Source organism: Cervus elaphus, chromosome 14, assembly GCF_910594005.1.
Source record: "Cervus elaphus chromosome 14, mCerEla1.1, whole genome shotgun sequence".
Taxonomy (NCBI): domain Eukaryota; kingdom Metazoa; phylum Chordata; class Mammalia; order Artiodactyla; family Cervidae; genus Cervus; species Cervus elaphus.
The window spans coordinates 45,330,052-45,354,093 of NC_057828.1; the positions used below are offsets into that span (position 1 = coordinate 45,330,052).

Consider the following 24,042-nt stretch of genomic DNA (forward strand, 5'->3'; position numbering starts at 1 on the left):
CCAGGTGATTCCAGTGTATGGACAAGTCTGGGAACCACAGGTCTAACCTGCAGACACAGGATTCTGTAAATGATCTGTTCCCATTTTCTTCAGATGTAAATTCCATGTCCTTATCTGTACTGTACATTAACCAAAACCCTAGTACTTCCAAGAATGTCAGATTCTATAAGACGGGCATTTTGAAACACTACATAGAAATCCTGAAATCTCGGCGATTCGAAGAGGGTTCTCTGCTCCGAATCTGGGAGTAGTGGTGTGAGAATCTGGGGACCTGGAATCTAATTATCACTTGACCACTAACTAGCTTTGAAATTCTGGTTGAGTCACTTAACACTGGAAGTCTGTCTCCTCACCTCTAAGATAAAGATCATAATATTACCTTACTATCTGAAAAGATACTGTGAGAAACCACTGATGCAATGAATCTAAAGGGGCTTTATGACTCTTGCAGCACTATGCATGGCCTGTTGGCATTATTCACCCTAGCTGAATTTCAGGTAAGCTGGTGATGATGCTACTCAAGAAGGTAACAGGGGATTACTGGTGTGCATCTAAGAGTCAGAAAGCAAAACCAGAAGCTTTTTTTTTAAGCCATCTACTATTAAAAAATCCTTTGAATTAATAATACCACTGCAAAGAATCCAAACCAACAAACCTAGGGAGCCCCCCCACCCCATGATGTGAAAAGGGCATAAACAGAGGTGCTTCCTAAAAATCTCTCTGAAGGAAATGTGACATGACCTTGACAATGTGGTGAACTCTACACTCAGGTCAAGTAGCAAACAGAAACATCCGTGGTTCCTACACAGAAAGCCAGACTTTGGAACTGGCCCCTGAGGATGGTTCTACATCTAAGGCAGAGCTAATTTAGCTACTAACCATCTCGTTTAGGTACCCTCTCGGGCTGGCAGCTGGGAACTGGCAGAAAGAGAAAAGGCGGTGATGGGTCAGCCCCATCCTGGAAGGTGGCAATGGCGGAGGAGGCAAGCACGTTGGCATGCTCAGAAAATGTGTCCAACACATGCACATTCACATAGTCAGATATGAGAAATCGGATCAGCTCAATCTTTCTCTCATGGTCTGAAGGCAGGATGGAGGTAAGGTGCACAGAGGTGGAGAATGAGCATGGGGTGGGGTGGGGGGGCAGAATGTGGCAAGTGAGCAATGAGGAAAAAGGATGAAAATAAACAAAGAAAAGTCAAAACAAGATACATGAACATGCAGAACAAATGTAACATGCAAAAAAATGCCCACCACTGAAGTTAAAGGGGTTACACACAGAGCAGAGAGACTGAGGAGCAGGGAGTTTATCAAAATCTGCAACAAGAAGACCAGAGCGTCGGAGTGGATAGAGCCCTAGAGCTTCTCACCAACAATTCTAGGTCCTGCTAGATACTGGAACACCCGGGATGCACAGAAGTTGAGCAGGAATTTGAATATGAATTTTTACCTGAAAAGTCATGCAGAATCAGAGCTGTACAGCATATAAAGAACCCAGCTGGCACTCACCTGGCTTGGATAGCGGCATGGGTGGAGGGAAGAATCGTCGAGACGGCTGGGGTGGACTGCGAAGGAAGATGAAAGTTCTTCAAGACTAAAGAGACCCCCATGCTAATACTAATGGCATGTTTAAATCCCCTTTAGAAGCAGATCATCTGTACTTTCAACACTAGCACATTATCAGATATCAGATATATTCCCACACAGTAAAACTGAGGCTAAGACATTTTAATAGAAGTCTCCTTGTTAAGTCTTACCTAATGAATAAGAAAATTTTTCTGTTAACACTGACACTCTGCCATCATCCCAGAGTCCCCATCATGGTCTCCTCACTCATTCTGGTGTATCTACTCAGACACACGTTTCACAGTGACTCTATGCTCCATGCAGTTCTAGGTGGTTAGGAACAATTATACACAATTTCCACGTTATATCTCGATTACCTCAACTTTATCCTATTCAAAATCTCTTCTTATAAGAAGATGGTACTCAAGGGCCCCTGGGCAAAACTCGATTTGCTCCTCCTACAATTAGTGACTGGGTGGCTTAGAAGAAAGATGGTGACATTTCTAAAAAGGAAACGTAGGACTATATATAAAACTGTCACTTACCTATCTTAATCCCTCAAAAGATTTCTTCCTTTCCAGCAAGTGACAATAACAACAACAATATTAACAACAAAAATCTTTGCTCATTTGGTCCAAACCTGTGAAGTTCCTGTCCTTGCAGGTGAAGTGGGTGCTGCTGATAATGCCCAAAGACTTCAAACACAATCGGCTTGGTTTTGATATAGTCCACGAATGATTCCGTAACCTCCACTGCAATCTAATAAGGAGTAGGGCCAAGCTCGATTAGGGAAAGATTTTTTATAGAAAAATGCACATGTCTGCAGCAAACAGCACTTAGGCACTTTTGAGTACCCAGTATATGCTGGGTATTTTACTCTGCAGGCCTCTCACACCAGAGACGGGCTCTTCTCTGGTTTTCCTTCTACAGCAACTTGACCAAGCACCAGGCGTTCAAGACCCTCCACCACCTACCCTAACTGACCTCCAGCCCCTCTGCGTCCTTCAGTCAGTATGAGGACTCCATCAGCTGCTCCCTTCGCCTGTTCTCTCCTCCACTTTGAGGGCGGGCCCAGACGGCAGCCCTACCCCAGAAGCCTTCCCACTTCTCTGTCTCTCTGTTATTCCTGTATTTCAAGGCCCAGATCAAACAGCAACGACGATATGAAAACTGGGACTGCTGACTATGTGTCATGTACAAGGCCAAGAGTGACCCACCTTTTCTTATTTACACTACAGCCTTCAGGAAGCTCCCCAACCTTCTTTTTCCATCCAACCATCCACCCTCAACAAAGAATGTAACATAAAATTCCTTTTCCATTAGTAGAAATAATTCTCCCTTCTCCCATTCCCACTGCATTTCAAGAATACCTTTCTAATATCTTCATAAGTTGTACTACTATTTTTATAAATTATACATAAAATAAATACGCATTTTATTTCTCCTATCATAATTCTAAACTCTTCGGAAGCATAATCCCCTGTGATTCATCTAAGTGTCCCCCACACCCCCACACAGTGGCATCAGGCACGGTCCTTGTACACAGGAGACAATCAATATTGATCATATACAGGCAAGCTCATGTTTATACAATTAAACATAAAAAAGAAAACTGTGTTTTGTGTTTGCTCTTTCCATTTTTGGAGTTGTCCTTTCTTATTTTTATTTTTTTGGCCAAGTTGCACGGCATGTGGGATCTTAGTTCCTGGACCAGGGATCACTTCCCCTGCAGTGGAAGTGGAGTCTTAACCACTAGACCACAAGGGAGTCCCCCTTTTGTATTTTATTTTATTTATTTATTTTTCCCCCTTTTGTATTTTAGAGAGTGGACTATGGTTAGTAAGAGAATGAGACTGTTTCCTGTACAGCTGTGAAGATCCTGGATGCTAGAGTCACATTTCCCTGGGTTCAATCCCACCTCTGCCTCCTCCTAGCTTTGTAACCTTGGTGAGTGACTTCAACTGCTCTGTGCCTCAGTTATCTCAACTATAATATGAGGATTATGACAGTATGTGGCATAAAAGAAAGGATTAAATCAATTAAGACAGAAAAAGCACCTCTAACAATGACTGACACAATATAAGCTCTCAGTGAATGTTAGCTCTTGTGATGAGAATGAAGACTTTTGAATGGGGTTAAGTAAATCTTTCTAGAAGAGATGGAGGGTCTGTTCTCTTACTCCATTTATGGGAGAGTTGTAAGGGGCATTAAAGGCTTAATCAGCAAATCAGCTGAAAGGAAAAAAGATTCTGAAGCTTAGTTCAGCTACAAAAGAATTTCATAGTTTCTACATTATTTGTATCCAAACAGTGTTGTCTCTTACAGTTTAAAGAACATATTAACTTTAACAAAACTCATATTAAACATGCTTATTTTTCTAGGACGGAAACACTAAAACAACTCACAATCCAATGACAAAGAATTTACTGGCAGATCAATCCCTAGTGCTACGCACAGGCCCACTGTCACTCAGAGAAGATGCTGGCTGCTCTGTCCACTGAGGATGAGCTCCGGGCCCTGGCCGCTCCCTCCATTGTCCGCTCTCGCCACAGAGCTCCCCCTGCATAGCAGCTCGGATTATCATCCTTCTTTGGCTGAAAAAGCCAAAGGGAGCCCATACATGACGCCTGCCTCACACCAGCTGCTTCAGGGTACCACCAACCTATAATACACCTGGCAAAAAATGTCCATGTGACTTACGTTCTGTACATGGTAAAAGCCCAGAGGACTTCCTCTGCCATTGTTCTTGAGGGGTTCAGTGGAGAATGCTTCATCATGCCGATGTAAAAAGCTTAAAAGAGCGAAAAAGACAAAAACCCACATTAATTTCGCTTTAAATGCTTCATCAGGATTATCTTGGATCCCATGGAAAGAAGCATCTTATGCAGAGTTTTTAACTGAGACAAATTATTTGCATTGCCCAGGTAGAGAACATGTTCCATATCACACAGATAGCATTTTAGATTTTATTTCAAAACTGACTGAAAAATCAACTAACCTACCACTTAGTGGGGCTTCCCTGATAGCTCAGCGGTAAACAACCTGCCTGAAGTGCAGGAAATGCAGGAGACGTGGGTTTGATCCCTGCATAGGGAAGATCCCCTGGGTAGCGAAGAAGCGAATGGCTACCCACTTCAGTATTATTGCCTGGAGGATTCCATGGACAGAGGAGCCTGGAAACCTATGGTCCATGGGGTCTCAAAGAGTCGGACATGACTGAAATAACTGAGCACATACCACTTAGCTATGAAGAACACGAAGAGGGAATTCAGTGACCTCTCATTCCAATGTAGAAGTTTTTTACTGAAAATAAAAACTGAAATCATTTTGTATAGAAAAGATTTGGCAGATTGAAGCTTCTATAAGGTAGCACTAAAGCCTGTGGATGGCACACCTGCTGGGAGCCTCTCTAAGACCAGCAAGGAGTAGATTCAAATGTCACCTCTTCCAGCGAGACTTCCCTGACTCACTCAAATAGTTCTGCATTCCCATAGCAACAGGGACCTATTTTTCTTCAATAGCAATGATACCATTGTTTGCCATAGTGTATTTATTTGCCTGTTTCCCCAAGAGTGTGTGTCTCCCACAGAGCTTGAAATATAGAAAATACTCCTGAAATGTTTGTTGAGCCACTGGGCTATGTTTACTTATTCTCATAAATAATGAGATTTTACTGTTCTGTCTCCCTAATATTAGTCTGAAATAAAAAGTAGAGAATTACAGAATACACAATTCAAAGATGTACTGCTAGACAGAAATATCCACTAGAAGAATACCCCACACTACTACAAGAAAAAAGGGAAAAACAGGGGGCAGAGAGACCAGGTCTTCCATGAACTCCTGGTCTTCCACATTACAGCTGACCCTTGAACACCACTGGTGGTCTGGGTCTGGACTGTGTTGGGTCCACTTATATGTGGATTTTTTCCAATAGTAAATTCTATGGTTTGGCATGATCCACAGTTGGTTAAATCTTTAGATGTGGAACTGTGGATACAGAGGAACCCTGGATATACACTTGGGTTTCAGACTTTGTGGAGGAGGGTCAATGCCCGTAACTCCTGAGTTGTTTAAGGGTCAGCCATAATTCTCTCAGCCTGAAGACCATGGTGGACTTTTGCCAGGTAATCAAATCATGTACCACTGTGACACTGCATCTTCCCACACTACACATACTCTCGCCTATTTTCTTTCTTCTCATTTCTCCTTACCTCTCTCCCTCTCTTTTACTTTTCACTCCTTTCTTTTTCTTCCAATTTCTTCCTTTCCAGACCACACGGTGCACCTGCCAGAGGCTGCATGAGCATCAGCTGGCCTCTGCCCTACACTTCTCCAAGGCTCTCCTCGGAGCAGATACCAATATCCCGGGGTTCCACACAGGTAACACATGAGGCCACTGACTGTGCTCTACAGCTGTGTCTTCCCAAGGCAGGCCAGATGAGAGTTTATAAAAACCCCAGAAAAATCTGAGTCTTCTTTCAACATGAGTCAACATGCCCTTTCCTCCAGTGCTTACACCAGGTGGAGATGCTACTCTCTTATCAGGAGACTTTGGGACAGAAGTTAATAGACCATTCTTGCCATTTCAGATGTCAGCTGGCCAAGCAGGTCTTTTCCATAAAATACATCAGCTACTAATGGAGACTTAGTGAAAACACATTAAATGTGCAAATCTACACTGGACGGATAATATTTCATCAATTGTTAAGTTTTAGCAAATGACATTAGCAGCTTACTATGTAATAACCACATTTAATTGAGGATTTGGCTGACAACTACATAGAAAGTGAAGCTGCATGAGGCCTCCAGAAAGGATAAGGCACACACCGAGGGCAAAGGAAGGGCAGAAACCTAAAGCAGCCTTTTGGTGGCACCAACAGAAAACCGTGGGCTTTAGGAATGGGGCAGTTCAGACTTGTTCTCTTATACTGTGGCCCTTTCCAAGTACTCAAAAGATATACTGATGTTGGGAGTATTAATAATTAAGATTCTCCAAAAAAATGTTTTTGGAAGTCTTGAGACAAAAGTAACTAGAGCACAGAGCTCCAGAGGGTTACAGGATAGAAAATGCTTATTAAACAGATGAGAAATGAAACCTGTCACTTCTTGTCTACATACTTACTAGCTTTCTTTCAATGGATATAGAATTTTGCTGTTCTTTAAACAACATACATTTTGCCTTTCCCAAGCATTAAACAGGCATAATTGGCAGTTGGATAACTCATTGATTTCAGACTTGTTTATTAACAAGACATTTTGGCATGAAGAACATTAAAAAGGCTGATGAATAAGCTTAACTGGATCTGACCCTGTACTCCTAGCAGAGGGGGGCAGTCCATAACTGAACCTCTAGCAGGATGTGTGGCCGTACTCCTTCCAACTACGAACTCTGTTTCGTTCCATTGCCCATTTCCACTTCCTACTCCCATTCAGAGTAAAGAAAGCATTTTATTTCAGGGTCTGGCAGTCATTTCTCTCTCGAGAGTGTACAATCTGGCACGTCTAAGAGTACTTTATAGTGCACAAAAGTCATCACCCGGGTTAATGGCTAGGGAGGCAGAGCAAAGTGGGGCTTACTTGAACTGACAGAAGATGTCTGCATACTCTGGGAGGATTCCACTGGCTTGCAGCACTGTGACCCGGAAAGTGAATGCACTGCCCAGCTTTAGGTGGTTGCCGATCTCTTCAGAAAATCCCTCCATCATCATCTTACCATCCAGCAAAGTGCTTGATTTCAGATCTAAGGCAGGTCAAATGAACACAGGTACGGTTCAAATAATGACAAAGCACCTTTCAGAGAGGAGAGTGTATCCTTCCATCACTAGTTGATAAAAGTAGTGAACGGCCTTGACAATGGTCAGTGTTTTCCCCTCTTTGAAAGCACCCCCAGTCACAGCACTCTGATTACACACCCAGGTCATTCATTCGGTTGACTTCTTCTGGAGGAGTGATGACCTCAGAACTCTGACCCTGTCCTTCCACAATCCTCAGCTCCTCCAAGGACAGACCAGAACGGGTCAATGCAACTGAAGAAATGTCACTCTGAAAACAAGGCAGCATAAGTAGATGATAAGCAATGTGACAACATATTTTTCCCATGTTTCTTTTATGTCTGTTTATGTACCCCACAAATAATCGTGACTGAAAAGTTATGTGGATTAAGGACTGCCTGAGAAAAGGTGATATACCACATAGTATAAATGTTGGGCCTTCACCCTTGCCTTAGGAACTGTCAGACATGTCCTATGTTCTATTAAACAAGCCTGCGGCTACCTACACTTTTTAATTCTAGGGAGAACTTCCCTCCAGTGCTGAACATCCATCCTCCTAACAAATGTGTCTACTTCTTTCTCCTTCTGCAAGGTTTTTCTCTTCCTGGAAGATTCCTCACCTGATTAAAGTATTCATTATCAAAAGATATTTTAGCTGTTCCTGACTGTCGAATTCCAGAGCCATAATCAGGAGCTTCTTCATCCGCTAAGCAGGAAAAAAAAAAGCAAGGATGAGACAACATATGGGGCCGAGGGAAAATGACTCATTGGATTACAAAATAAACTGGAAAGCGTAGAAACTTAAGGTCCCAAAAATTTAATATAAGAGGAAATACTAAAGAACAAGTCTTTTGCATGAGAAAGAATGAGACTAAGGCAGTAAGATCAAATAGGGTTTCCACCTCCACTCAGGGAAACATACCCCTCTCCTTGCTCAAATGAAATTAGTTAATAAAGAATCAGTTTGATTCTTGATACTGCTCAAATATCATACTTAGAAATACTGTTCCCTTTCCTTAGTGAGACTATATTCAACAATACTCAACAAATATTTGAAAATACTAGACTGAACTTGTGGAGACCACCATAAAGTCAACACTGGTGACTGTCACACATTTCCATGGGGAAAAGCTGAAAGGTCATTAAATACAGCACAGCATTTGGAAATTAAAACAGAAAAGTTAACAGGGAATAGCCACATTCTTTCCTCATAAGGTAGGCTGGATCTTGGAAAAGTGTAAAGTATCAAAATCTTGATCCATGCATTACAAAACTGCAGCCAAAGCACAAAATGTCTAGCTGTATCCTGAGAGAAAAGTAGCCAAGAAAATGTCTGAAAATCTTGTTACTTCTGAAGCAGTTAAGATCCATTATTTAAAATGCAAATGACTTTTATAAAGTTAATCCAAGAGTTGTCCCTCATGGTAAAGGAAACCCCTTCACCCCATTATTCAAAAATAGCAGTAGGCTCTACTACAAACCAAACAGGATCTGCCTGTGAAGTTTGGGAAGAAGAGTTAGAAAGGAAGCAGGAAAGGCTCTCTGAGACAGTCAAATGCACCACAGTTTGTTCTGAAGCGTGTGGCTGAAACGTGGCACATACGGAACCGGCCTGCTTTGTCTCAAGGCGAAGAACCCACAGCTGTCACTTCAGAAGAGGGGCACCTACCTGCAATGGCCTGCACAGCCACACGCAGAAACCCGCGCACTTCTCCCTTCTCGCTGACAATGGCCACCCTGTGAATCAGGGGCACGGGGTACAGCAGGTTGCTCAGGTAAACAAAGGCCCTAGAGACAGAAACCAGGAGACAGGCGTCTGAGCATCCCACAGACAGACAGGCGTCTGAGCATCCCACAGACAGACAGGCGTCTGAGCATCCCACAGACAGACAGGCGTCTGAGCATCCCACAGACAGACAGGCTGGCTTTCAGATTCACCGAGAACACCTTCACAAAACTGTGAGCTGGCTTCTGGGCCCTGTCTCAATGCTGCCGCTCTGTTTTGTACTCTCAGACTGTCTCCGGATGCTTTTTCAGCACAAATAACAAATAAACAAATGCAAATGCTTGTGCAAGATCAACTTACACTAAATTACTCCCTATAAAATTACTACAACAGGTAGAGGAGTAACAGTTGGAAGTAGACTTCTAAGATATGAATACTGCTAAGGGTGGGGAAAAGGGAGCCCATTAAGGAGTTCAATCTTTTCACGTAACTATATAAAGAGGTTTTGTTTTGTTTTTCCCAATAGATAAAACAGAAATCAGAAGACCAAAAAAAAAAAAAAAAGGCCAGAGAAATGTGACTGAAATACAACTAATAACTCTAAAATAGATTTCAAGTCACAACACTCTGGGTCTTTATTTTTACCCTAAGAAATGACTATGATATTTAGACAAGGTGACTGACACATATGGGCAGAAAGGCCATGAAGCCAGAAATATCTGTTAGTGAGCTTGTAGGAGACTCAGGATGGACATCAACAAAAACGCTAAGGAAGGAGACACTGATCCACAAAGGGTGGCTTTTGCTTCTAGAGCCCAAAACCTTACTCAGAAATCAGACACACAAAATAAGACCTAACATTTTCTACTTCAGACAAACTAGCAAAGTTGTATCACATTGGTTCTCTTTTTATCTTCTTTCATAATTTTTTAGCTTTTGATTTTTTTCTTTAAGCAATACAAACTGGTGATCACAAAGTTTGGGTGTTTATTCCAATTAGTGGATGGGAAACAGAACCTAGTTCCTACTGTTGCTCCTATCTTCCCACTTGGTATATGCTGATCCTTGGACACGAGACAAGACAAAAGGTAAACATTTACATCAAGGAAACAAACGTAACCCAATGTGACACATACAGGCATACCTCGTTTTATTGTGCTCCACTGTTTTGCACTTTGCAGATATTGCATTTTCTATAAGTAGGTTTGTGGCAACCATGTCTCCAGCAAAGCACCATTTTCCCAACAACATTTGCTTATTCCATGACTCTCTGTCACATTTCGGTAATTCTCATAATATTTCAAAGTTTTTCATTATCATTGTATTTTTTATGGTGATCTGTGATCTTCAATGCTATTGCTGTAATTGTTTTGAGATGCCACAAACCACACCTATACAAGACAGTGAACTTACTCGGTAAATGTGTGTTCTGACTACTCCACCAACATGTCATTCCCCTGTCTCTCTTCCTATACTTGAGCACCGCCCCCCCCATTCCTTGAGACACAACAATATTGAAATCAGGACAAGTAATAACCCTACAATGGCCTCTAAGTGTTTAAGTGAAAGGAAGAGTCTCATGTCTCTCATCTGAAATAAAAAGCTAGAAATGATTAAGCTTAGTGAGGAAGGCAAGCTGAAAGCTAAGACAGCTTTAAAGCTAGGCTTTGTGTGTCAGTCAGCGAAGCAGTGAATGCAAAGGAAAAGTTCTTGAAGGAAATTAAAAATGCTACTCCAGTGAATACACAAATGATATAATAAAGTGAAAAGGCCTTATTGACGATATAAAGTTTGTGTGGTCTGGATACAAGATCAAAGCAGCCACAACACTGCCATAAGCCAAAGCCTAATTCAGAGCAAGGCCGTCTCCCTTTAATTCTATGAAGGCCAAGAGAGATGAGGAAGCTGCAGAAGAAAAGTATGGAGCTAGCAGAGATTGGCTCATGATGCTTAAGGAAAGACGTCATCTCCATAACATAAAAGTGCAAAAGGAAGCAGAAGTACTGATGTAGGAGTTGCAGCAAATCATCCAGAAGATCCAGCTGAGATAATTAATGAAGGTAGCTAACACTAAAAAACTAAAGAGCTTCTTGATGAGGGTGAAAGAGGAGAGTAAAAAAAAGCTGGATTAAAACTCAACATTCAAAAAAACTAAGATCGTGGCATCTGGTCCCATCACTTCATAGCAAACAGATGAGGAGAAAGTGGAAGCAGTGACAGATTTTATTTTCTTGGGCTCCAAAATCACTGTGGATGGTGACTGCAGCCTTGAAATTAAGACACCTGCTCCTGGGAAGGAAAGATATGACAAACCTAGACAGCATATTAAAAAGGAGTACACGACTTTGCTGACAAAGGTCTGTATAGTCAAAGCTATGGTTTTTCCAGTAGTCATGTACAGTTGGATCATAAAGAAGGCTGAGCACCAAAAAATTGATGCTTTCAAACTGTGGTGCTGGAGAAGGCTCTTGAGAGTCCCTTGGACTGTAAGGAAATTGAACCAATCTTAAAGGAAATCAACCCTGAATACTCATTGGAAGGACAGGTGCTGAAGTTGAAGCTCCAATACTTTGTCCACCTGATGTGAAGAGCCGACTCACTGGAAAAGACTCTGATGCTAGCAAAGATTGAAGGCAAAAGAAGAACAGGGGTGGCAGAGGATGAGATGGTTAGATAGCATCACTGACTCAGTGGACATCAATCTGAGCAAACTCCAGGAGACAGTGAAGGACAGGGGAGCCTGGCATGCTGTAGTCCAGGGGGTTGCAAAGAGTTGGATATGACTTAGCAACTGAACAACAGCAACAAAAACACTAAATAACAGATTTTCAATGCAGATGAAACAGCCTTCTATTGGAAGAAGATGACATCTAAGACTTTCAGAGCTAGAAGGAAGTAAATGCCCAGCTTTAAAGGACAGGCTGACTCTCGTTAGGGGTTAATGCAACTGGTGACTTGAAGCTGAAGTCAATCCCCACTTACCATTCTGAAGATCCTAGGGCCCTTAAGAATTACACTAAATGTAGTCTGCCTGTGTTCTATAAATGAAACAACAAAGTCTAGATGATCAGCACATCTTTTCACAACATGCTTTATGGAATATTTTAAGTCCACTGTTGAGACCTATTGCTCAGGGGCAGGGAGGAAAGAATCCTTTCAAAATATTGTCACTCACTGACAATGCACCTGGTCACCAATGAGCCCTGATGGAGATTAAGGTTTTCATGCCTGTTAACACAACACACACTCTGCAGCCCATGGGTCAAGAAGTTATTTTGACTTCCAAGTCTTATTATTTAAGAAGTACATTTTGTAAGGCTACAGCTGCCATAGACAGTGGTTTCTTTGTTGGATCTGAAAAGGATATGTCATTGTAGATGCTATTAGGAACATCTGTGATTCATGGGAAGAAGTCAAAGTATCAGTATTAACGCTAGTTTGGATGAAGTTGATTTCAACCCCCATGGATGACTTTGAGGGATTCAAGACTTCGATGGAGGAAGTTAAGTGCAGATGTGGTAGAAACAGCAAGAGAACAGGGATTAGAAGAGGAGTCTAAAGATGTGACTAAACTACTGTCTCATAAAACTTTATGGGGTGAAGGGTTGCTTCTTATGGAGGAGCAAAGAAAGTGGTTTCCTGAGATGGAAACTACTTCCAGTGAAGACACTGGGAAGATTGTTGAAATGGTAACAAAGGATTTAAAATACTACATAAATATACTTGATAAAGCAGGGGCAGGGTTTCAATAGACTGATTCCAATTTGGAAAGTACCACAGTAACACCACCACAGTGGGTAAAATGCTATCAAACAACAGCCTCCACCAGCAGATAGTCTATTTCACTGAAGGTTCAGATGATGGCTAGCATTTTTTTTTTTTAGCAATAAAGTATTTTTAAATTAAGGTCATCATTGTTTAGTTAGTAAGTTATGTTTGACTCTTTTGCAACCCCATGGACTGTAGCCCGCCAGGTTTCTCCATCCATGGGATTTCCCAGGCAAGAACACTGGAGTGGTTTACCATTTCCTTTTCCAGGGAATCTTAGATCAGGGATTGAACCTGCATCTCCTGCACTGGCAGGTGGGTTCTACACTGCTAAGCCACCTGGGAAACCCAAATTAAGATATGTATGTTGTTTTTTTAGACACAATGCTTTGCACACTTAATAGACCAAATGTAATGTAAACATAACTTTCACATGCGCTGGGAAATCAAAAAAGGCATGCAACTGGCTACTGCAATATTTGCTTTCATTGTGGTAGTCTGGAAACAAACCAGCAATATCTCCAAGGTATGCCTGTATGCATGTCTGCACCTTTTCCTGCTCTGAATCTATTTTAAAACAAAGCAAAGGAACATGGAGTAGATTTTTGGGATTTCAACTCAAAGAAATGAAAACAATTCTGAAAACAGACGAAATACACCACAGGAAAACAAATGTTAATAAAAGTAAAAGAGCATAAATGAAATATGAATGAAAGTATAACCAAAAAAAAAAACCCACAATTGCAAGTGAACATGGAATCAGATCAAACGACATCTGCTTCCCTTTCAGTCTGCTCCAAAGGTGGGGGAGGGCAATGCTAAAAAAGAGGGCCAAAAGCTGTGTGGTGCAAAAATCTTTAAATGAAAAGTCTGAAAAGGATTAAAAACAAGACTCTCAAACATAAACTACTATGACAGAGTTTAAAGACTAAGAATTTGGTGTAAGGTACTAAATGAATCATTTCACTTTCAAAGTCAGCACACATACAGACCACCTCCATCTTCTGCCAGCATTCCAGCCAGTGCCCGCTTCCAATGCCTTGACCATTAAGGAGCCATGGCGCATGCTCCACCCCTGTCTGCTGTCCTCTCTGAACTCTACTACCCATTTCAAACCTTTGATTTCACATCTTCAGGTCTTATTTCAAATACCACTCTCTTAGGACAGGTCTCCCCAATGTTTTATGATCTCAGTAACACACAACTCCATCACTGCTATGATTTCCATTTACTTATTCAATCATCTGTCCATCTCACCCACCACACGGAAAACCCGTGAGGGCAGGAACCATGTCTGGTTTTACTTGCCACTGTCTGCAGAGGGCCTGGCTAGATTTATTGAATAAATGCACTAAAAAAATAGCTGGTCAATGACTGAATATCTATGGACATAAGTGAATGGGAAAATGATTTGCTCTCTATCTTTAAGTAGAAGTGGAAGATTTTTACAGAAAAATGGGTTAAACCAGAAGTAAGAAGAAAACCATTCAACTTTATATTGGGTTGATTTTTCAAAGCCATACTCATAATAGATATTAACTATATAGGATATGTTTAGATTCTTAACCATATTTAATTTATACAGCTGTTTTCATATTTAAAAGTAGCTATTCAAAAACAAGAACCCTTCTTTAAAAATTATAACTTTTTGGTTGTGCCACATAGCATGCGGGATCCTAAGTCCCCAACCAGGGAACAAACCTGGGCTCCCTGCAGTGGAAGCTCTTAACCACCAGGCCGCCAGGGAAGTTCCAAGAAATAAGTACTATCTGAGAACACAGTGAAGAAGAGAATCCCCTTTCTGTCTATGGCAATGGCTACTTCAAAAGTGTAAGAATAGAAAGTATCCTTGTGGATTTCCCTTTTCAGAGAGAGAACTCTAGAATTCGAAGGCAGTGGTATGGGCCTGTGTCTACACAACCCCACAGTCTCTAGACAGCTCTTCGTCCTATGAGAACACAGGCTCTCCAACCCAAAATCAATGCTTTGGACTTTATAAAAGTTCTCTTACGAAGCTTTTAAAACTGGAATTTTTATAGTTATTATTCATCTTGAGAATCCTTGTACCCTGATCTAGCAGACTGAAAGAGAAGAGGGATGAGAGAGGGGAAGATGTAAAGGATATATTAGCATAAAGTTCTGTGAGGTTACATAAAAAGGGAAACAAATTCTGTCAACACAAAGATAATGAAGACCAGCGCAATTACAATCCCAGTTACAGAAAGAATGTCAGTTCAGATACTTAGGTCACAGAATAACACAGGAGACCTTTAACCAGAAGCCTAGCTTAAATACTTCACATTTCATCCCAAGTGATGACAGATGATTCATAATATCTCAGCATGCCATAAGAGAACAGCTAAAGGGACAAGCTCTTTTAATTTTCATATAAAAATTCACCAGAGGCAGCCAAGGCCATGAATCAAAACCTACAAATGGAATTTTTTTTTAAAAAACTAGTAAATTTTATGTGACTTGTATTAGCAATTATATGTCAATGGGGAAATCTAATCCCATGAATCACAAAAACAGCAAAGAAGTTACTCCTTTTACACAGAGAATGACCGGTATGTAACTGGGTGATGCTGTGTTGCTATGAATTGTCTGTAGGTAAGAAATGCCATCAAGGGCAAAAATAAAGAGACAGCCTTCACTCTGCTGACCACTACGATTTCACCTCCTCCCTACTGCTTTCCTTGCAAAGTCAAGTGAGTTTCAGAACCAGGGAACTCAAAGAAATGGAAAAGTCAATTCCTAAGCCATAGTTCCACAAGTAATTTATTAGAAAACTGAAGTAGAGGTGGCTCCCTTATACCTACACTTCAATCTGGTATGATTAAAAGGAGAGAAAATACATACACTTAAGGCAGAGAATTTCCCCATTAAGTGGGATTCTGACTTAAGTTTTCCATACAACTGGCTCAAAATACAAATGCTTCTGAGTAGAACTCTTAACCAGAATATTCATTCTTCTAGTATGCATGAAAGAAAAGGAAAGAATAAAAAGATCTAAAAGGCTCTTTCATTTTTTTCTTACCTAACTCTCTATTTTACACTTGAGAACCCAACAGGCTTCAGTTTAAGTTGTCAGCCCTGTTAGGTCAGTGTCCTTCCCAACACGCCACAGAGTGTGAAGCCACCTATTCCTCACGTGTGATGATGCAGAACAAAAGTGAGCAGCATGAGAAGGTGAGGAGCTGCACAACCGGCACCAGGACTGAGCAGTTTACGGACAAAAACTTGGTTCCAACTTCGGACCCTCTAAGAAAAGAGGGTGGGGATGGCGGTAAAACCAGGAACGCATGATGGCCCCTTGACTCGTGCACAGAACTGCCTTCCTCAGTTTTAATATAAATCAGCTCCTCTGAAATCCTGAACATCTGTTCCCGGCATACACCAGACAATATTCATGGCTGTAAAATCCCTTTACGTTCATTCATGGAAAACCTGAATAAATGCCCCTTTACCATTATAAAACCGTGAGGCTGTCTAATACTCCAACCCATGGTCATAACTGAGGTCTTCATTTCTATCAAAAAGCATTTCTTTTCTCCCTTTCCATAAAGCTGATTATCTTCTACATTTAATTCTCACCAGGTAACCAACCAACACTATACTATGAGCTAAGCTTTAGAACCTTACATACCTAGGGGGTCAGGAGACTTGCTGCACTTTAGGTTTATTTTTAGATAACTGGTGCTAACCCATTAACACTGAAGTAATTTCCCTTTATTTTTAAAGGGTTCAACAAAACATGGTTTTAAAGTACCACTGAAATTAAATTTAATACCTCGAAACATAATACTTTTTTTAATCCAGTGACTGTTGCACTGTTGAATTTGTAATTAAAATTACTTCAGCATGAAGACTGGAAGGATGTAGACAAAGACCCCAGTATGAGGAACATGTGCATGAGAGCTCTGCATCACTGACAGATGGGGCCAGAGACAATGCCTTAGTTTGGCAGCTAAACTCAACACAAAGCAGTGTCATGGAGCACTGAACAAATATCCATTGTTGACGGTTTCAACAGATAATTTTATGAGATTCATTATTACAATGCCTACAGGTAAAATCTTAGCAGAAACCAAAGATCCATGAAACTGCCAAAGAAAAGGTATCCATCTGAGTTAGACGAAGAGGGAATTTCACGTTCCTGATTCTTTTCTGGGCTCACAGACTATGCAAGAAATAAACCTAATGCTACTCCTGACTCTATGTTTGTCCCTGTGATTCCTGTTGATGCCAAGAATCCCTTCCTCCTAACACTGGACTTGCTCTGTTCTCCCTCTCATGTTGCTCCCTTAGGCTTCTTCACTCACATTCCTACAAGAGGAAATATCAGACCACAATAACATTCTCCAACTCCAGAACAGTGTGACTCTTGGCTTTAATTACTTTCTCCTCTGGGGTCTCCTCCTTCAGAACAGAATTACTAGGCATGTAAGACAAGGGATCCTCCATGTAAAGTCTTCACACGCTGCCACATAGATTGTACTGAGGAGGCCAAGAAGCTCCCAGATGCTGCCTGAGGGCTCTCTCACCCACATCATGAATTGAACTAGATTAAAGCAAAATTGTCCAAAATTGCACAAGGAGCCTCTTTAGAGCAAGAGCTGGTCCCTTTTAGCCTTTCTCACTTTAACCTCACCAACCTTCCCACTAAAATGAACCATGGGGACCGGTCGTAAAACGGGTCGTGCCCGTCACTGAAGAGATCTGAGCCCTCCTCCGTCCCTGCGTCAGAGCCGGTGTCATCCACGAACGCCTCCTCATCAAAGTCCTCCATCTCCTCTTGCTGCTCGTCAGCCAGCTCAGTGATGTCGGAATCGGCCGTGGAAAAAGTGGGGGAGGGTGTGCGGTCAGCAAGGCGCTCATTCACACAGCCGTGGAAAATGGGGGAGCTAGACACCAGGGGACACGCCGATGGACACAGCCAAGGAGAGAGGAACAGTCGGTTAAACAGGAAGCTACAGGTGCCAAAAGGACAGAACCCACTGAGGAACCAAAACAAAATAAGCAAGTGGGAAAGCAAAAGGATAAAATAAGCATAAATCATCTGGTTCAGGTGAAAGGGAACAAGGACTGATCCTTAGAATAAGAAAAGCAAAGGAAATACATGAGTAGAATATGCCAGGTAAATAACGTGCTGTAAAACATTTATGTTCTCCCGTTCACACAAAAGATTAGCAGCCAGGCCTCAAAGGAGCCACTCAATATCAAGTGAAATAATAAAGTTTAAATCTTTATTCCAATCTCCATGTCACTGTGGAGCAGGAAACAAAATGGATGAATGATATATGGCAAAGTAGGTATATACCTTGCTTGGGTAAGATGTGTCTGGCCAATTCATCTCTTTAAAAAAAACACTCTACTATCAGAGTAGAGTGAAAAACACTAATTTCATCTCTACAAAATACGACGACTTCGGCTCCACCTTTGAACCCAGTTCCTTTAAAACTGTCAGAAAGTATTCTCAATCAGAAAATAATTCAAATTCTGAAGTCATTAAGGTGACAGTTCTCTGCTTTTAAAATTCCAAATCTCTAAGAACTTGACTCAATGTGGACTCACATTCAATGCTGAAATCAAAGTATACATAAAAGAGGTGCAAGTGGGCTACTCAGGTGTGCAACTATTCACTCTTGGTAAAGACTAAACTGAGATGCACTGTTTTAAAAATTAAAGTGAGGACGTATCAGGTCATGGAGAAGTTGTAGTCTGATAAACTGCATGCCATACTGTGACTCTGAACCATGCTGGATACAGACACAGGTTTTCTTTTTCTTTTAAATCTATCTTGGTCAAGAGTAAGACATTTTGTGAATGAGTTGAGAGGCAGGGAAAACTGTCAGCTACTTTGTTTCAATCCTGAGACTTAAACCTGCCAGCTGGATAAAAGGGAAGGGAAATATACCAAATGGCACAGTGGCTATGTGTGAGAGGATAGGATTATAAATGGGGGCTTTTGTGTACTTTTTTTCTTTAACTTTATGTAATACCTGTGAGGCTTTAAACAATTAAAACCATTACCTGAAAAGAATAAAATCATCACATACCTTCCCACAAGTTTGAACCAATGGAACCGATCATAAAATGGATCACTGCCAGTCATGGTGGTCTCACTTTCATCTTGGGTGCTGGAGGCCATCTCCCCTGCCCTGTCATACATCTCTCGCATCAAATCCAGCCTCTGCCTAGACAGTAAACGTAAAGTGCACTGGGTTAATATCACAAGGTCACGTCAATATTACACTGGAAGGATCTTTCATGCAAGGTTTTTTTTTTAGTTTTTATTTATTTATTTTATTAGTTGGAGGCTAATTACTTAACAACATTTCAGTGGGTTTTGTCATACATTGATATGAATCAGCCATAGAGTTACACATATTCCCCATCCCGATCCCCCCTCCCACCTCCCTCTCCACCCGATTCCTCTGGGTCTTCCCAGTGCACCAGGCTGGAGCACTTGTCTCATGCATCCCACCTGGGCTGGTGATCTGTTTCACCATAGATAGTATACATGCTGTTCTTTTGAAACATCCCACCCTCACCTTCTCCCACAGAGTTCAAAAGTCTGTTCTGTATTTCTGTGTCTAAGGTTTTAAAAAGCTGCTCCCACCATTTAATGGTATTAAAAAAGAATGAAGGCAAAAAGCACAGAAACTCTAACACTCAGTATCCAAAGTGTCAGAGTCTAGAGAGAAGCCATCAAGAAAGTCAAGAATGGCCACCTAATCTCTACTGAGTCCCAGGATTAATGTAGTTCAATGGCATATGGTATCTCAAATATACTGAAACAGCAGAAAATACCTCATTATATTAAAGGCAAAGGAAGCTATGCTATAACTTTCCTGTTTATTCATCATCATCATGAGATCCAGGACAGAAAAGATGAATAATTACTAGATCCAAGACAGAAACAGATATTATAAAATTAAAAGAGTTAAAATATAAGAGGGTCTATGGAGGGTTAATTAATTTTAATTCCACACCCCTCCAAATTTGCATGCCAAATTTGCATGCCATCTTTGCACAAGGTGCCATGTAATTTTCCCTTTGTCGTTTCAAATTTAGTATACACGCTGCCAAAGGAGCATTATGGAGGGCAAATGTAAATCACCTCTACAAATGACAAAGGTATTCACAGAGCACGATTTGTTCACTTAGAAGAAAACGAACCAACAGTGCTATTACCAACACCAGCAACAGCACTTAGATACACAGAAAGGAAGCAACGGCAACGTCACAGAGAAGAGCCCACGTGAGCAATTCATTATTATTTTCTAAATAAAACAACTGGCTTTACATGTAACATTTTCTTTTTTTTTTTACATGTAACATTTTCATACTTAAGTTTCTCCAAAGACCAATAATGTGTTGCTCCGTTTTTCAGATCCTGAACTTCTACAGCTACCACTGTACGAGGGAAAGGTCTGTCATCCTGAGTTTTTTCCATCTCAGTGGGAAGCAGTTCAGGAGGCAGAGGGGAGTACAACGTGTCCGTGAGCAGAACAAACTGAAACTGCACCTAAATGGACAGAAGAAACCATGAACAAACAAGCTTTTTGTTTTTCCAAGTGAGGTTCAGAAACAAGGCAACATAATCAGGCCCAAGGGGAAAGACGTCAAACAGTAGCATGTGGTCAACAGCTTCTGATTAAGTGAGAAACATGACTACTTGTATATTAATCATTTAGCTATTTACAGTCTTTGTTTTCCTGGCCTGGCACAGTGTTTTTGCACAGCCTAAAATCTCAATAAATATATCCTGGTTGACTGAACAAAGACTTTCATAGAGAACAGAAGGTGGACCCAGGAATGCATCTCCAAATGAGAGCGGGTGGACACGTGCTAAGGTTTTCTGTTAAATTCAAAGGATTATAACTGTTACTCTTAAAAGTGTTTACTACAGAAAAGTGCTTTGCATTCATCATGTCATTTATTTCTTGGTAACTCCCTATTTTTTTTTTAAACCAACCATTAATGAAATGCTAGGTACAGCTGTGAGAAAAAAAGACCTAGCCCCTGCCATCATTTAATCTATTTGAAGAGGGAAATCGTTAATATATAATCACAAAATGAGATGGAGTTACAAAAGAATAAGAGATCTTATTCCTATTTCACGAAATTAAAAATACAGCCCTAGAAAAAGAGAATTTTTTTTTTTTAAGAGAATGATTTTTCCCCAAAGTTAGGCAGTGTGAGATCTTACCTACTTCTCAATACTACCCCTCATCCTATTCCCTGTAATCTTAGCAGTCAGGAGACTGTCAAACAGAGAAACACGCAGAACAATGAATCTATACTGTGGTGTGATGTTTCCGGCATCACAATTACCATGCGTAGACACTACTTTAGCACTGTATGTGTATTCATTCTCTCACCCTTCATGAAATCACAAAAACCCTGGCTGGCAGGCCCAGTTGCTACACTCCTTCTGTAGATGAGGGCCTAGAGGCCAAGGTTACTAGAGTCAAACAACAGGGACAGCTGGGATAGGAACCTGGCTGTCTGGCTGCAGAATGCATGTGCTTGTCCATTCCACAGAACTGCCCCTCAGACCCTAGTAGAGGAGAGGCACAGAGGACTTACAGGTGCCAACTCAATGGTAGAGAACTAAAGGAAAACTGAGATTTTCAGAACCCAAGGGAAATATTTTTCTACTGATATGTTTCTTTAACTCTCATCATATATAAAACAGGCTAGAAAACATGTTATTTTAAAAATTTCATTTAATAAATACCTAAAGACATCACTTTGCTAACAAAGGTCCGTACAGTCAAAGCTATGGTTTTCTCAGTAGTCATGTTTGGATGTTGAGAGTTGGACCATAAAGAAGGCTGAATGCTGAAGAATTGATGCTTTCAAATTGTGGTGCTGGAGAAGACTCTTGAGAGTCCCTTGGACTGCAAGGAAATCATCAGTCAATCCTAAAGGAATCAGTCCTGTATATTCATTGAAAGGACTGATGCTGAAGCTGAAGCTCCAATAGTTTGGCCACCTGATGTGAAGGGCAGACTTATTGGAAAAGACTCTGATGCTAGGAAAAACTGAAGGCAGGAGGAGAGGAGGGCGGCAGAGGATGAGATGGTTAGATAGTATCACCAACTCAACAGGCATTTGAACAAACTCTGGGAGATAGTGAAGGACAGGAAAGCTAGGTGTGCTGCGGTCTATGGGGTCGCAAAGACTCGGACATGACTTAGCAACTGAACAACAACTAGTACCTACTTCATTCCAGGCACATGTGTTAAATGAAGGCATATATAAATCTGTTTCACAGCAAAAAGCTGCTGAGTTCACCCAAGGGAAACGTGGTCTTAAAACGAGGACCATGAAGCCAACCAGGCTAAGCTCTGCCTCAGGATGGTCGCTGTTCCCACAACCTCCATACCTTCTTCTTTAGTTCCACACTGATGGCATTGGCCTCCTTTAGGTAAACGGCATTACCCCAGAGTAAGTCCCTTAATGAGGTGAACTGGTGAGACTTCCACTTCCGGAAGGCCCACTGGGCCAGCTCAAATTCATGTTGTGTCCACGGAACTGAAAGAGCAAACCAGGTGTATTTAATGGTGGACTCATAACTATGTAGAAATTATATCCCTCCTATACCTCAGTTTTTTTAAAAAATCAGGTTACTTTCCAGCTTTTCTTTCTTTTTTTTAGATACAGCTCTGTGTGGCTTATAATAAAGAAAAATCCTTAGTCTGTTGTACAACTTGAAACAGATATATTTTCCTTTCTAGTAGAGGAAAAAGGTCATATTTCACACAGATATTTAAAAATAAAGAATTCAGTGTATAAATCAGGAGTTCCTTTAAAGTTATTATGAAGCCTTGAGATTACTGAAGAGGTTGGGTGAAAAAATAAAATATGATGAATGTTCACACCGCATTTTAATTTCAACTAAGAAATTCTAGAAAACTTCAGACAGGTAGGTATGACAAAACAATGTGATGAGCAATCTGCCAGAAAGAGATTTAATGCACGCTTCTATATTCCAAAGTTCTCACAGGGAAATCCCTGACATAAACCAGCAAATAAAACAGAGCATCCTTTTTTTCTTTTTTTGGCCACATCACTCAGCTTAGTGATCCCTGAACAGGGATCAAACCCTCGTCCCCTATATTGGAAATGTGGAAGCTTAACCACTGGACCACCAGGGGAATCCGTAAAACAGAGCATCTTAACAAAGATTAAGCTCTATATGTGCTTTTCACATATATATAGATTTCATATGTATGGCAATATGAGACAGTTTATGTAAACTGCCCAAGAGATTTCTATGGAGACTGCTCAGAAACCTTGGGTTCTAAGTCCCACCCCCACCTCATAGAGTACAGCCTGGACTCTTAGCCTTGAGCATCTTTTAAATCATCTTTAAACTGGCTCAGGAATTTGACAACACAGATTCAAAACATCTACAGAGGAAAGTTTCTAGATTACAGTCTCTAGATTTCACCTTCTTCCTCCTCCTCTTCCTCTTCAGTTGTTTCTGCAGCCAGGGATCGCGTCTCCACCTGCTTCTGCAAGGCCTGCAATTTACTCTCATAGTCCTGAACGAAAACAAAGAAGATAACATGTAGGAGAGAGAGGAAATAGGAGGGAAGGAAAAGAGAAATGAAAGGAAGATTGGGCAAGGGAGAGACAGCAAAAGACAAAGAAATGAGAAGCCAGAGGCAGGAAGCAACAATAAAAAGACAGACATACAGAGAAATGCTTCTGAAGAAAGCCATAAAGCACACAAAATAGTCTGCACTGGGTAAATGCTTTAAAAGATCTTGTATTCTAGGGAATTTAACTGCAGTCTCTCTTTCATTTCCTTAGACTCAAGAGTTCTTTATTTGGGATTACAGTAGAGCAAAGGGGGGATTTTCAAGGAAAAAAAAATGCATGTGTCCCTTAAAGGTTAAAATGCATTTAAATAGTATCTTGACACATCCAAGAATTCCAAAGAAAAACAATACTGGAAAAGGTTAAGTTCACTAGTATTGCTAAGAGTTCCAATTATCTGTTTGGATGGGAGAAAAAATTCAAATCGTAGACTCTGAAACTCTATGGATGAAATATTACTATCTTTGCAGATGTAGGATAAGTTTAGCTTTCAGGGAACCTCAGTGTTAAAAGAACACAGTGTTATTAGGATTGAAATAATCTACATGCTGCATTTATTTATTCAATAAAGAAATTTTATATCAAAATATACTG

The 24,042-nt window shown here is 40.9% G+C and overlaps 1 protein-coding gene across 5 annotated transcripts in view; it reads right to left on the reverse strand.

Moving 5' to 3' along the window:
* The window catches only part of KIF1B (kinesin family member 1B), a 150,803-nt gene that overhangs the window by 27,506 nt on the left and 99,255 nt on the right, over positions 1-24,042 (reverse strand). For 3 of the 5 annotated variants that reach the window (XM_043922953.1, XM_043922952.1, XM_043922951.1), the window contains 12 exons: positions 23,297-23,390; positions 22,229-22,377; positions 20,184-20,362; positions 18,891-19,028; positions 17,487-17,735; positions 9,007-9,125; positions 7,958-8,043; positions 7,479-7,608; positions 7,144-7,306; positions 4,267-4,357; positions 2,207-2,325; positions 1,510-1,565 (listed from right to left, as the gene is read on the reverse strand). In XM_043922953.1, the coding sequence (XP_043778888.1) occupies positions 1,510-1,565; positions 2,207-2,325; positions 4,267-4,357; positions 7,144-7,306; positions 7,479-7,608; positions 7,958-8,043; positions 9,007-9,125; positions 17,487-17,735; positions 18,891-19,028; positions 20,184-20,362; positions 22,229-22,377; positions 23,297-23,390 (1,573 nt within the window). The remainder of the gene's footprint in view (positions 1-1,509; positions 1,566-2,206; positions 2,326-4,266; positions 4,358-7,143; positions 7,307-7,478; positions 7,609-7,957; positions 8,044-9,006; positions 9,126-17,486; positions 17,736-18,890; positions 19,029-20,183; positions 20,363-22,228; positions 22,378-23,296; positions 23,391-24,042) is intronic. The other 2 variants (XM_043922955.1, XM_043922954.1) reach the window with 1 other exon arrangement.